A 15047-nucleotide genomic window follows, 5' to 3' on the forward strand; every position below is an offset into this window, starting at 1 on the left:
TTAGCAAATTACATTTCCACACTCAGATCATTATCCCCATCCTTTTAATCGCTGAGCACAGACCAGGCTCCTGAGGAAATAGCGGGAACCAACCCGATGTCTGCTTATTCCTGATACAAAAAAATACAACAGCTCCGGGAGGAGGACAGAGATAGAGTGGCCACTGATTTACTTGAAGAAGAAATGAGCCATAAATCCTGTGTGACACGGAGCCCCTACAGATTAAGTCACATGAAAATTTCAACCTCCAAAAGAATCATCTCCGTTTGCATTCTTGCTTTTCTTGAAACACGGATCAAAACATCATGAAACACTGCATATGTGCAGATTGTCAAGCACTAAAATCAATTCACGGGCTGCTTTCGGCACAGCATTCATTTTAAGAAAATTGACATGGGGCCAAGGTCACATACAAAATGGACTGTTCTAGCCCCGAGACCCGAACCCTAAGTGGTGCACAATGTGGCGGTGCAAGTCGGAGGAATGTCGTCCACTAGAGAAAGTCCAAAAATGTAATTATTGTGACGCCACTTCTGCACACAAACACACAAAGACGCCTGTATCTCGTGTTCATTTACGTGGCTGTGCGTGTCTAATAAGATGACTTTATGGTGGAAACAAGGGGATTAATGTTAGACCGCCATGGTGTAAGAGAGAGAGGACACTGAATAGACATTACTGAGTGAGAGAGAGAGAGAGAGAGAGAGAGAGAGAGAGAGAGAGAGAGAGAGAGAGAGAGAGAGAGAGATATTCTGCCACCAATGGTCCAGACAGAGAACATAAGGTGAAAGTGACCAGAGAGGGGGTATCATCCATGGACACAGATAACAGAGAAGGAGAGAGAGAACATTTGAGTAGTTCACTCCCAGTATAGGTTAGGCTGATAGCACTAAGACATTGTCTGTCACATAGAAGAGTGTGAATGGGACTGATACAGTATGCACATATAAATATGGATTTTCACTCCAAACACCCATATAAACAACTAAAAGTTCAAACTAATTGTGCATGGCTGAAGCTTATTGAGATACCGAATGCGAGTCATCTAGGAATACGTAGCATACGCTTATGGGAGAAAAAAAAGAGTAAACAAAACACTATCTAAATGAAGAGATTTCCTGCTCCTATTCTTGGCCCACCATTTCTGTGCCGTCTCTGATTTAAGCTCATAATCCAATTGTTCTGTTTGGCAGTGTTTCAACTAGTCAAGTCTGGCAACTTCATCTTGGGCAGCGCTTCTCATTACTCGGTGGTACATGCGAGACACGAGAGACAGAAACAGCCATGCCTTCAATCCAGCCGGTTAGATGCTCTGTGATCAAGCAGAGGGTAAAAAGGAGAGGAATCTGCTTCAGTCATGATTGAAGCAGTAAGGTCTCTGTCACTACTGATATTCAGAGCTGCTGGCTATAGCAGGCGGGCATCTTGCCTGCAAGCCGGCCCAACCCTGCTGGTTTCTGACTATGTAGAGTCATGGAGGAAGTCCAAAGCTTACAGCACGTACCTCCGGTCCATTCTCCATTTCAACATTGGTTGCATCTCGGTTGTAGATGGCTTTTGTTGTATACAATTGGTACACAATTTCCAGCGGTAAAGATGGCTGACGCTTTTAAGAAGCATGGCAAAGGTCAGGTGGCCTACTCTCTCTGATCCTTCAGCCGGCCATGAAACAACAATACCCTCTTGCTCATGCTGAGTTTACTGGCCTCCGGCATGGAGGATTACTGCCATGCCTCTTTACTATCATGTCCTGCATTCCTGAGCAAAAAAACAAAACAAAAAAAATTCTTCAAGCTTTTCTTCTCACACACATTTCCATAGGCTTTCCCTGTTCTCAGCAACTCATTAACAAGGTGATAAATAAGGATATTCCTAATAGATATATAATAATATAGCTTGTGAGAGTATACTGTAGGCCTGTGGGCTAAAATGGGCCGTGGTCTAATGAAGCAGGGACAAGGATCACTCATAAGTGGGCCTCCTATTAGCCATGGAGAGAGAGTGCTCACTGCTCTGTGTAATTCATTCCACGCTTGGCCCCTACACAGAATAGGACACATCTATTCAGCATAACGATCCACCAAGTCAGACTGAGCATAGCAGTAATGACCGTTAAGCACGGCCTATGCTTATTTAACGAGCGTGGGCGCAGCCTTGGTCAGTACCAGGCTTAGTGTAGAAAGGGAGGGCCGAGACAATGGGTGGCCGGCTTTCCTGTACTAACACGGCCTCCAACGCCTTTATTTTACATTACAATGAGCCTGTTGGGCCTGATCTGCCTGCAGTCCCAGAGCTGAATCAGATCCTGTCCTCTTGTGTCCTCGCATGGGCCCTAAAGAAACAGATTACACATGGCAGCCGACCATGCTACCAATATACACACTCCCTTGTCATCTGTATGGATGCTGACAACACAAGACCCGTCTGAAATGCCTGAAGTGGCTTCTGCCCGCTGCTGGGTCAGCATATGTACGTCGGTGCAGCACAGATAAGAGAAGGAGCTTAGCAACACAAAAAACCCAAAAAGTCATACAGCTACTTTAAAAACACACAGACTTACAAACGCACTCTAATCAGCCCTACATTATCATGTATGGTAAATTAAATGATGTTCAAGGAGTGTAAGGAAATATAGTCAAAAACACTGTATTGGTGTTTTAATTTGCCTGCTAACTTTACATGATTTACATAGTTTTAAGGAGTTTTGACTGTGATAAATGCAAATATCACTGTTGATTGTGTAAAAACCTTTACAACTTTACTAATATTTGCATGCATATGGAACCATTTCTTTTGTTAAGATTTAAAATAACAATTACCGCCTCTGCTGACCAGTCATGTTGCAGTTTACATCTGTCTTTTCCAAATGTCGTCTTCATCATCATCATTGTATCTTAACAGTGGTGAAATTGTATTGTATTCCAAGGGAACATTCATCAAATTTGAAGAAATACCCACAAGGCACTCCTGAGGTCAGGCCAGAAATATACTGCCTCCAGCTGTGGCTATCGCCGGTGCAGAGGCATCATTTCCCCCCAATATCTACCTTGCTTACAGTATCGCAAGTATGATGTGTTTGAGATCTTTGAGCGTTGATTGAAGGTAAATTGAAATGCTATCATGATGTATTTAACTACAAAAACAGTTCTGGGATGGCGGTAAAAAAAGAAAAAAGAAAAGTTAGTCTGGAGTCTTGCTGTCGGTTATAGTTGCGACTCCCGAATTGTTGCTTCGCTCCTTTGAAAATGCATTCAATTGGACAACCATAGAAAATGTGTCAGCATAAACTGCACCTTGCTTTGTAGCTTGGCATGCACTTCTGCATATAACTTTCAATTCTGGACTTGAATACATTATTCAATACATTTTAATGCATATCTAATGCTTCACTGGGCCGGTTTGGGAGCACGAATGGAAAGATTGATTATGGAAGATTCTTCTCAAGTCAAAATGAAACATGATATCAGAATTTAATTCTGTGTCATGTGGGCTCCACCGTGCACATACAACCTAGTTACTGAACAGATGCATCACGTCACCTCCTGTACGTAAAACAAGGCACCTACAACATCATACACGCCACACATGATGAATTAGGATAACGTGATGCTGTGCTGGTGATGTGTGAAATTGTGCTTGGTAGTCCAGCACCTTCCTTTATGTGACAGAATAATAATTGTGAGCAATACATCAAAGCAATCACTGCCTAATCCTTGGTAGTGAGAGCCCAAATCCCACCATTAATTAAGACGTGAGATCTTATCCTTAATAGTGCTCGTTAGCTTGGGTGCTGTTCATGCGAGTTTGGGGGGCTGCATGTACATTTGTGATGTTCGGATCCATTTTTGCGTTAACCGTTGCCGGCGGCTCTTCTTCTTAACCAAAGATGCCAGAAATATGTTTGTTCATTAAGCGGCAGCGAGCCTCGACAGCTCTGCATCCTCGCTGCGGCTGGCAGACCCTTTCCAACGGGAGCCCGACTGCGCAGTGGGAGAATGACAGTGGAGGTTAAAGGATTTCTGCAGCAGCGGGGAAAGAAAAGCAGGCCTGAGGTGTGAGCGAAGAGAACAGGCTGTGTGACCGGACCTGAAGGCACCACGCAGTGCAATTACTTACAAAAAAAAACGCCACAAAGTCACCTTGTTTAAATACTAAGATTTGAGTAAACCAGATACAGCTCCACGCCACCATTGCAGAATTATAATAATCATGTTGGACAGAAAGGCATTTAAAAAAATACTGTAAAGTGGCTTGCTGAGGTAAGAGTGTACAGCTGCAGGCGTCGCTATAGGTGATTCAGAGGGAGAAAATTGCTCGAACACCCACAGCTGCAGCAGAGCTTCTGCACTGTATAAGCTGATAATGTGACGAGAGGCCAGAAACCAGATAATAGAAAAGCGAGTTCACAATGGAACATAATTTCTGCCAGTATTTGTATTGTGGCATTACAAGCATTTAGAGCAAACTTGCAGAACAGCAGCTAAAATTACTCTTTAAGTCATTTTCTTTTGAGAGAGAGAGAAAATTGTCATATTGCGGTTAGAAAATGTAGTTTTCTAGTGCAGATCCAATTCACTACAGGCTCCCCGTGTCCAATCATGTGTCACATCATAGTGACCTCCATAATGTACCGGTACACTTTAGCTCCTTATCATTCTGTGCCCACCAAAAGACAGTACAAAAGAGTATAATCCATTGTTGCTTGGCTATAAATCCATCCAATATCCATATTTTTTTTAAAGAAATCATATGTATACATAGAAAATAAAATAACTTACCAGGTCAAGTGGTATGACAGAAGAAAATATAATATATATTTATTTTAAGGATGCTCTCCGACTCCAGCATGGATCTTTGCATCAACAAACAGGACAGAAATGCGATCTGGAATACTCAGATTACTCAACGTAGGACATTTCAAAGTGTTCGTTGCTGCATCCCATTAAAAAAAAGCTCCAACTATAGAACATTGTCCTCCAAACCTCATCTCTCCAAAAAACATTTAATGTTGGTGTTTTTTCAGAAAAAACATGCTGCCGACAGACGAGAAAGACCCCTGAGAACATCGTTTTTCATATATTTGAACATAAAAATGAAATCACAATTTGGCTTGATGATTAAAATGCAATTATAGACATTGTCATTTGCGTGATGAATGCTACTAAAAGGAGCTGTCATAAGCACTTGTCACATACGAGACTGACAATAGAAAAAAGGTCGTCAATGACAAAGACTTTTGTAAGAGGGGGAAAGTGAAAGAAACATTTCAGTTCACAACAGAGCCGAGAATAATTGGTAAATTTGTTGAGTTTCCCCTTCGTTTGTTGATCCAATTTTGGACTCATTTACAAGTCATCAGATTTTTTTTTTTAAAGATTAATTTGTTACACAATAAAACAGCAGCAGAAACACAACAAAAAGAAAAGAAGCAAATTGTGCAGGTGAGATTTACTTTATGTCCACATGTACCAAAACAATATTTTCCCCCCGGTTTTTGTTGCGTCGTTTCAAGAAAATCTGCATCCAAACGAATCCATTGTAAACGACTTAGCGCGCTGTAGTTCATATTCCAAGCCCTTATGTGGCGCCGTTTGTGCCATAAAAATACACCAAAACGGAGAAGAGTGCATGTGCATAAAGCTTGTGCGCTGTATACAAGCTGTCTGTAATCCTTTTTAGCTCAGTTTGCATTCATGGCATAACATAATTACACTTTAAAAGCACAATTTATGCAGCATTACAAGTTCAAGTGGAACCAATAAGTAATTTGTGGCATCATTCACAGTTAAAGTCCTGTGTAGCAGTGGTCACAATTTCTCTCTCTCTCTCTCTCTCTCTAAAATAAATAAAACCCTGACTTCTCTATTAATCCTGGTTTGGAGTGTATGTGGCGCCTGTTTATCGCGTGGACCGTGTCCGTCACACAGGGGCTTCTAAAGGCTTTACGTCTAATCTGACAGCACCATCTTATCATTGCTGCTGTTGGCGATGCCTGCATTCAGAAACAGAACGGCAAATTACAAACGTCTTTCCCCTACACATTCAAATTCAATATTTCCCCCCCTTCATCCACCAGGTCTTCCCCTCTAAGTTTTGTACTACCTGCTGTTGTCGAGTGCCATTTCAAGCCGTTGAACCTCAACAGAAGCTCTTATGTGTCGCTGTTGATAATAACGCCACGGCATAGCGGCGGACGGTAAATAAGAGTAACCCACAGAAAGCAATCTTTATCTCCAGTAGAACAAAAACCCAAAGCGCTGCAGCAGTGCAATCACACAGCCGGTGCAATTCATGTAGACCCCGTGAACATACAATTCCACCGAGAGATCAATAGCGTTGTGTCAGACAAAAAAAAGAACATTGCTCTGGGCCAAAATGAGGAGAGTAAGCAATCTGGGGGACTGTCAATCTGGAGGTTGCGGTAGTGAACAAAGAGCGCCGTGACTTGTGCGATTACCTCAAGATCAGTCGTTTAGAGAAACCCTGTGTGAGAGATGTTTGGGCAGAAGATGAAACGGAGAGCCGTACACCTCATTGGTGATTCACCCGGTGAACTGAACTGAACTGAAAGTTCCTCAGCGGACGTGTGCTGGTTCAAGGACGGCCTCCGGCAGCGTTTACGGTGCAACACCTTCCCGAGCAGCTCCTGCTCCGTTGGCCGGGGTCCTCCGTGGACGCTGTTGACTGTGGCCATGATTACAGTGCAGTGATAATGATGACAGTGACGATGATGAGTATTAACAGGCTGGTTTGTGGGGGGGGGGATCTCCCAGTGCGGAGTTCAAAACGACAGCACGGTGGCAGGCCAGACACACACACCGCTCCTTTGACATCGTGTCACATTATCTCCCCATCCTCTTCTCCATCTTTTCAGTTTCCCTACGCACTGACAGCCTCCTGCCACGATGCTTTAGAGAGCCATTCACAGGTGACAGCCTCCCTGACTCTGCCTCCCTCCATCACGCTCACACTCTCCTCTTTTGTCCCTTTCCTTTAACTCGCCACCCTCTGCGCCCTTCCTGCTGTATCTAAGCGTTTTCCCCTTCCCTCTGTATATCCGAGCACTCTCCTTCACCTGTATCCCTCCCCTCTGAATCGGTCTCACTCTTTTCCTCCCGTACTTGTTCTCTTCCCCCATGGGGTAATTGCTCGGAGCCGAGCTTCCATTTTTATGACTATAATCGAGGCCAGAATGCTTATGCCTCTAGATTTCTCCTTGCCTGTGTCACAGCAGCAGCGGCAGGGAGAGAGAGGCAGATAAGGCCCCGAGGAGTGGAGAAAATCACTAGTCGATTGTAATTAGAGTCCTTATTTCTGCTATGGAGGTGGAAAAGACTCAGCTGCCTGCAGAGCAAATTCAACCTTTTCTGCTGTGCTTATGGCATGGCGTTGAATAAATGGCAAAAACACTGCCTTGAAGCTTTGCCCACGAACCACAACGGTTAACTCCTTAAACTGGGTCACTTCGACAACGATGACTCTGGCTTCATTGAAACGCGATGGGAGGTTTGCATCGCCATCTCAAGTGGGTAATATTCCAGCAAACTCATCAAGCCTGGAAGAGGGTGATAGAAGTCGTGGCACTCGAGGAAAGGTCAGCTCGGCTTTGCAAAGAGTCCGCCTGTTTGTGGCCGATTTGGGAAGAGAGCTGGGGTCACGGAGTTGCATCTCCAGTTTGCCAGGGAGAAGCCGGGAGGCAGACCGATCTTTCATGTGTAATGGACTCCACTGTGGTGTTTTCTGGGAGGCGGTGTGTGTTGAAACACCACCGCGCGGCACGCCTAAGAGGCCCTTTTTGCCAGTCGTGTGGTGCATGTAGGCATGTCCAGGCACAGCTAATAACAGCATTACTCTCAGGGCAAAGCCCCATAATGGGGGAGGAAGAGGAGCACACCAAAGCACAGCGTTTCCAAGGGCAAGAAACCGCAATCTTGATACCAGAAATGATTTGCTGTGCAGCGCTCCGGATTGCAGACTAATTTGACCACAGAATTACATCGGAGGGAAAAATCTCACCACAACACAAAAAGGACAAACCGCTAAATAAACTCCTTCCTCTGAAGCTCTTATTTCTGTAAACACATCTAAAGTACGGCCCAAATAAAAGGCACTGCATTTAAACTCAGCCTCTGACATGGAACATTTTTCACAGAAATACATATTTGTGTATGAGACAACAAAAACAAAACTCTTTTCATCACCCTAGATGACACCCGTCAGCGCTGTCAATACAGGACATTAGCCAGCTGTTTCTACAGGTAAAAACTGTTTACACTCAAGGCTCCCTTAATAACCAAGGGCTTCTTTACACTCAAATGTATTCAGAAGGCTGCTCAATATGATGCAACTGCCAAGATACTCCAACATCTCCAGCCTATAAAAGGTTTCACCCATATGCCACTATACGTGCATAATTCCACCTAGATGGAAATGCCAGGAATGCTTTCACGAATAACTATAATGCGTCTCCTTTGTAACAGACAGCTCTTAAGTTACACTCTCTCTTCCACGTCAATGTGCTGTACATTTCAAGGAAGCTCTCCTGAAATAAATAAACAAACATCAGTTGGCTCAGCCTTCATTAATGCTCTTTTGATGATGCAATCTTGTGGCATGCTCTTCCCAATATTGACCTGCTGGAATGGCATTTTGATTAGGATTTGGCTTTACCAACACGTTGGAAACGTTGCTTGAAATCTGCAAATTATTTGGGCAGAAACGTATCGACTCATTATCTTAATAATTTCAACTGTCTGTTTCATTTGACTGTCTTGCAAATCGGTCTGTAAGACATATTCTAGACACATGTTCAGGTTTTTAACCACATTTCCATGAACTTTTGTTCATTTCAACTTGTGCAAATTGTTGTGCGTTCTGCTCCTGCAAAGTACCTCAACCAGACAGAAAAGAAAATGTCAAATGTAAAAGCATTTGACATTGTAAACGGGTGCTCTTCACACCGTACATACTCGAGCGCTGTCGAGAGCTCTCCTCATCAGTCAATGAACTGGCATTTTCATATGCATGTAAATACACACGGTGACAAAATGCGGTCAACCATTTTATTCATCCAAACAGCTGTAAACTGCTGATGGCCAAGTGGTTAATAGCTACTTGATTGAATGTGGCCATTAAAACACTCAGTGAGTGCCTCTTCTAAACTTGTACCTGCACACTAGCACACCGGATACAAGCATGAACGCAAGGATTAAAGAAAAATCTAAATGGAAGATGCAGTGGAATCCAGCTTGAATAGTTCTTCAAGTGTTTCTGACACTAAGGGCCGAGTTATGCTAGATAAGTCCATATGACACACCACCACCCCCTCCAGGAGGCTGGATGAAATTAGAATCATAAATAAAATTCTTTGTCGACAAGGTTTTGCAAAATTGAACCACTTTTGCAAATTGTTCAAAGAAAACAAATTAAAGAAAATGAGTCATTGTAAACGTATATATTTAAATCAAATTGTATGCTTCCATGCCTCAAGACGTTGTTGTTTTCTACTGCAATTCATCACAAGAAAGGTGCATTCAGGTCTCCGCCAGTTACGACTGCAACGGCCACTGCTGTAATGTTTGATTAAATGAAAACAACCCGCAATTGTCACACCCTGTGTCTAGACTGCATGTGTATCAGATGCGTTTTTCACTCGCAAAAAACAAACTCATTCTATTCATTCTAACTGAGACTTGAAGTATTTATTTAGGCTTCCTGTCTATTTTCTTCTTCAACAAAACATGAGGTTACTGACTAATAAAAAGGTGCAGTGTAACTATATCTCTCTAACACTGTCAGCTGTGTGTGTACTTCTGTTAGATGATAGCTAAACACACAGTCCAAAACAATAAAAGTGGGCAAATTGTTTCTACCGTAGACATACAGTCTATGGTTCCCCCCCCCACGGTGTCCCTGGCAGCTGTGTAGTAAGCTGGGGGTCAGCAATGCACACAGCAGTGTCATCACTCCGGGCCCCTGCAAACTGAGGGCCGGTTAAGTATATATAGTGAGTGAGGAGTCAGCAGGACGTCACTCACGGACGAGACCAATCCCATGATTCTCCTGGCAGGGATGATAAACAGGGTCCTAATTATCAATACATCAATAAAATCAATAACAACAAAACTACACACTGCATTATTTTTTTAGAAGATTTATTATACGGAACTACGTTTTCTTAATATCCCGTAGACGTGTGTGGTTGTTGGAATAAAAAAAGAAAGAGAAAAAAAAGAGGAAAATACACAGACATCATGATTGCTGAATCCACTCTCCTGCCTCCAATTGCTTCAATTATACTTAAGATGAAACCGATAAAAAAAAAAGAAGATAATCCTTGAAACAGCCCCTTTCAGTTAAATTAATTTTTAATAAGATAATAAGGTTCTGTCTGAAGAGGGGCAATTTGTACGGTTCATTTTAAATTACAGTAGAGTTTTAAAATAGTACGTTTGGTTTTTCCAAAGCAAGTTCTGCAGTGAAAGCAGCAAGAAAAACATTGACATTTAAATACTTAAATGGGGCCTGTAATAAACCATTATAGATGTGTCATTCCCATGGTGGATCAGTGCTATTAAGAAGGCACAGACAGAAGGGATCCTAATAACCTGCTACTGCAGCAACGACGGAGCCAAATCCTCAGATAAATGACAAAAAGACTGGGGCTTGTTAGTAGTCAGCAGGAAATACAGAGGAAAGTCTTACATCCAAGCAAATGAATGCACAAGGAGAACGCAATCATAATGTGTCTGTGAATCTGTCCTTGTTTGGGCATCTTGGCAGCTGTAACTACAGCGGTGGCAGAAAAAGAAGTTCGGAAAGAGGGATGAAGAAAAAAGGAAGGAAGACAAGGAGTGGAAAAAAAGACGAGTGGAAGGAGGAAAAGACAGCCATTGAAAAGGCAGAAAAAAGGGAGAGAAAAAAAAAAGATAGTAGAAAACATAGAGTCAACACTTACCAAACACCCAGTCATGCTAAACCCCAGCCCTAACCGCGACCACAGCTACTCGCATGTTTACATCGACGTAGGGATCCCTCGAAGGTCTTCCTCTCAATCACAGGAGAACCTCACGCAAAAGAGGGGGGGTGAAAAACACACACGAGCCAAGTCTCTGACCTGCTCCATCTTTTCCCTCTCACTCACCCTTTGATTTGCCTCTCCAACTCTTATTAAATGTTAAGGAGAACGATCATTTTACAGTCTCGACTGCTTAGCAGGAATTCCCTCAGAGGCATGTCTGCAGCCAGTCCCTCTAAAACCAACAGCTCAGGCAGGCTACTCGCTCTTCCTGCTTGCCTGCATGGAAATCTGCTCTAACTGGACGAGCTGCCGAAGAATCCTCTAGGGAAGGAAGTGACATCGACAGGTGCTCCCTCCTTCCTTCCTTCCATCCACACTCATGTAAACAATACCCGCTTTCCTGCTCTGAACCTAAATGGGACGTCCGTGGGCTATTTGAAAGGAATTAAATGCGCTCCCTGGTATTTACTATCAAATCGTAGCTCAACTAGAGTGTCATTCAGGGGGGAAAGAGCTATGCAAGATGCAGACGGGAATTAACAAACAATAATGAAAAAAAATCCCTTTATACTCAGTTTGCCCTGTGCTGGATTCCCAGGAATATAGAAGGCTGGAGCAAAGCCAGAGAGGAAATGAGTGTGTGTGTAACAGAAGAAAGTGTTGATGAATCACAGAGAGGGAGTGAGTCAGAGGGCATGTCCCTCGACAGACTCACAAACCCTGCTGGAGATGATCTTCCTGGTTGTCAATCGACGCTAGCCAGGCCTCGGCTGCAGGCACCGAACAATCAACAGAGCCGAGTCAAACCTATTCCAGTCACAAGACAATAAAGTAAACGAAGTCTACTCCGACCACAGTTCGGCTTTAAAGAGAAAAATCCTTATGTCATCCCACACAAGGAGAAATGACAACTTTGGACTCGGAGGTAGTTTGTATCGTTACAGGGACACCAGGGTGTGTGAGACAAATGCCTGACAGAAAAGGAAAAACATTCTCAAATATTTCACCCAGTGGATTTCTTCTTGGTGTTGTATAAATGCCATTTTACAGCGCCTTGCTATAAGAGAGGTAACATGAATCAACGAAGAAACGCGCTACCTGTTCTTTGACGGAGGCCAGGATGTTGTTGGCGGTGTTGTCAGCCTCCATGTTGCGGCCAGTTGAACTGTTGCGAATGGTCAGCAGAAGCCCCTCCTCCGTCACTGGGCTCTGCTCAGGAGCTGGCATTCCTCCTATGTGGACAAACACACACACGATCTGGTCACCACAGGCGCTATACTGGGACACACACACACACTCGAGTCCAACACAATACACACAGACACGCGATGCTGAAAAGTGACCATCAATGGTCACACGCCACCACCAGTAATACATAAACACACACCCACACATGCCATATGGCCTAAAGAGAAAGGAAGACTGTCCGTGTTTCACGTCGAGGACAGTCCAAATCAATGCCATATGGCCTTAAGACAACACACCAATTAAATGATGATCCGCGTATTTAATACAGTCACAGAAAAAAAAAAATACAGAAAAGACGGCCAACTATTCTGATGAAACCAAGAAAAAGAAAAAAAAGCTGCCCTAAAATGCAGATGCAGTGGAGAGGTTGGGGAAGAGGAAATTGAAAAGAAAAAAAAAACAGAGATAAGGGGTTACTGTCTCCTTTTCCTTCTCTGGCCTCTTGTCCTGGACTGAAATGAGAAGGTAGAACGAATAGTTATGGCCTCATTATATCTGCTGACAGGCAGAGTGTCAAGGGAACTCTGGATCCATATTTACTAGAAGGAGCCTGTTGAGCCAGACAGGGCAACTAAAGGCTGACGATCGCTGCCTCGTACATCAGGGCTGCAGCAGAAGACAAAAGCAAGGGCTCTAATAACACATGAGGTATGTGACTTGAGGGAAACGGGGATTTTACTAGGACTTTTAGTGCCTTAGAGATGCACTGCTGCCGTCATCGCCAAGATGCAAACATAAAGACATATTCCACCTCCCCGCTTCTACACATATATCTTGACCTACATGCTGTACTACACACAGGAGGCAGTCATGGTGATGCATATTGTTGTGAGACGCTGTCTTTGCATGTGAATATGTAGAGGAATATTTGCTGCTAAAACCCACCATGAAATGTGCAGAAATTTACTAAACAGCCAAGAAACTGAACTCCTCTTCCATGAAAGCATCTATTAATGTTCTCCAAATTAATTAAGTCAGCCTCAGGGTGACTTGAGGACTTGATATACAGTAGACAATGTTCTGCCAACGGACAGGTCAGGAGGTCATTTGACGTTGCGTAAAAACACTTGCAAACCTAAATCAGCATGCACACACAAAGATGATGAAGGAATCATTTAGCCTACGCTGACAGCCAGTTTGTGTGAGCTGGTTGGGTTGTTTACAGTGATGGGGGGGATTGTATAAGTCTGTGGGAGGTCCCCAGACATTCGAGCAAATGCGACCCTGAGGTATTCTGGGAGTCTGTCACCAAGGCAACGTGAGCATTTCAAGGAGTCTGAGCTGAACTGGGGTCATGTGCCAGCACTGGTGTTAACTGACAGATAAGGTTTTTTACTACGCCCGAGTATGTGAGTCCACACAGGATATTCCATGAATCCCCCCGCCGTCAGTCCACCAAATTCCTTTCCTGCTCATTCACAGCGTTGCAACATACCGCCCCGACTCCCTCCCACTTCCAGTGCAGCCTTTGAATCAAGGACACGGCTCCTGGTTCCCAGAAAACGCAGTGACAGGGAAACGGGAAAAAGCTGTGTGAATTTGACAGAACTCCTCCTACCCTGACTTCTGCACACACAAAAAGGAAAACAACACAGACGGGACAGACGGAGTGCACATTTTGAGCTGACAGAAGTTACCAACCCGGTCGGGGAGGGCAGAACCCTTTGTGCTTTCTCTCCCACCATCTTTACACGGAAACGAAAAAGAGAAGTGTGGCTGCGGAACCCAGTCGTGGTAATTGTCATGTAGATCACCATTTATTTAATATAAAATGAGCCTTCCTGCAACCTTTCAGTATTTGATAAAAATGTGTCTTCCGTCAACAAAAATTACTGAACTAGCCAGTAAAAAAAAAAGAAAAAAGAAAAATGTTCTCCATCAAAATCAGTGAATATAATCTGTCCATATTTCTCAGCAGTCGAAAATTAACTGTAGGAAAGTGCAAACTAAGCATCCTGTAGGAAAAGGAACCATAAAAGAAACATAACACACATAAAAAAAGCAAAGAAAGCCCTACCGAAGGCACCATTAAGCAGAGAGCAACGTGTATCTGAGCCTACCTCTAAAATTCACCATGATATTTGGTCCACAATGATTTCGGTCTGCGGAGCTTGGAGTTGTCGGCAGCTCTGGGATGGGTGTGAAGGCAGCGCTGCTGCTGCCAACCTACAACATTGCTTTTGGCACACGGCTGACTGGTTCCTCAACATTTCTCTTTGCATTTCCCTCCAAATGCTGAGGAGGAAAAAAATAACCTTGTTGAACTGCCTGGCGGGTTAAACTTTACTTTTGTATGTCGAGCCCTTAGGCTGCATTCATACCAAATCAGGTGTCACCGCAGGGTTGCGTGGGAGCGTCACTTAACACACACACACCCCAATGTAACACAAGCACACATTCATTTCACAATTATTGTTTTCCATCACAGTGTTTTAATGATCTTGACACTTCATTCAGCAAACACGGATGGAGCGTGCCTTGTTCTGGAGCTTGTTCCCCACAGAATTACATCCATGTATTCATCTGTTACACTGTTTTATGTGCTTTTTTCCCCTAACTTTCTTGTACTGAAGTTGTTTAGGGCCCACCCATGGCAGCGAGAGGCAGATATGTTAACCGGAGGCTATCCTCTCATTGACTGGTCACGTGATTGTTTCAACTTTTCCATCGCAGGCCGCTTCGTTTTTTTATTCCACCATCCCCTGCGGTGCAACGACCACAGTCCAAATGCACCACCCCCACTCAAATGGATGGGAGGACTGCCCATTCCACCGCACTG

At 43.7% G+C, this 15047-nt stretch overlaps 1 protein-coding gene across 4 annotated transcripts in view; it reads right to left on the reverse strand.

The window, feature by feature from the left end:
* The window catches only part of LOC311021573 (plakophilin-4-like), a 52448-nt gene extending 37978 nt beyond the window's left edge, over positions 1–14470 (reverse strand). For all 4 annotated transcript variants that reach the window (XM_084022202.1, XM_084022200.1, XM_084022201.1 and 1 more), the window contains exons 1-2: positions 14329–14470; positions 12119–12252 (exon numbers count right to left, since the gene is read on the reverse strand). In XM_084022202.1, coding sequence (XP_083878328.1) covers positions 12119–12252; positions 14329–14344 — 150 coding nt within the window. In that variant the 5' untranslated portion in view covers positions 14345–14470. The remainder of the gene's footprint in view (positions 1–12118; positions 12253–14328) is intronic.
* Positions 14471–15047: the final 577 nt, after the last annotated feature.

This window comes from Eutrigla gurnardus (genome assembly GCF_963514095.1).
Source record: "Eutrigla gurnardus genome assembly, chromosome: 12".
Taxonomy (NCBI): Eukaryota; Metazoa; Chordata; class Actinopteri; order Perciformes; family Triglidae; genus Eutrigla; species Eutrigla gurnardus.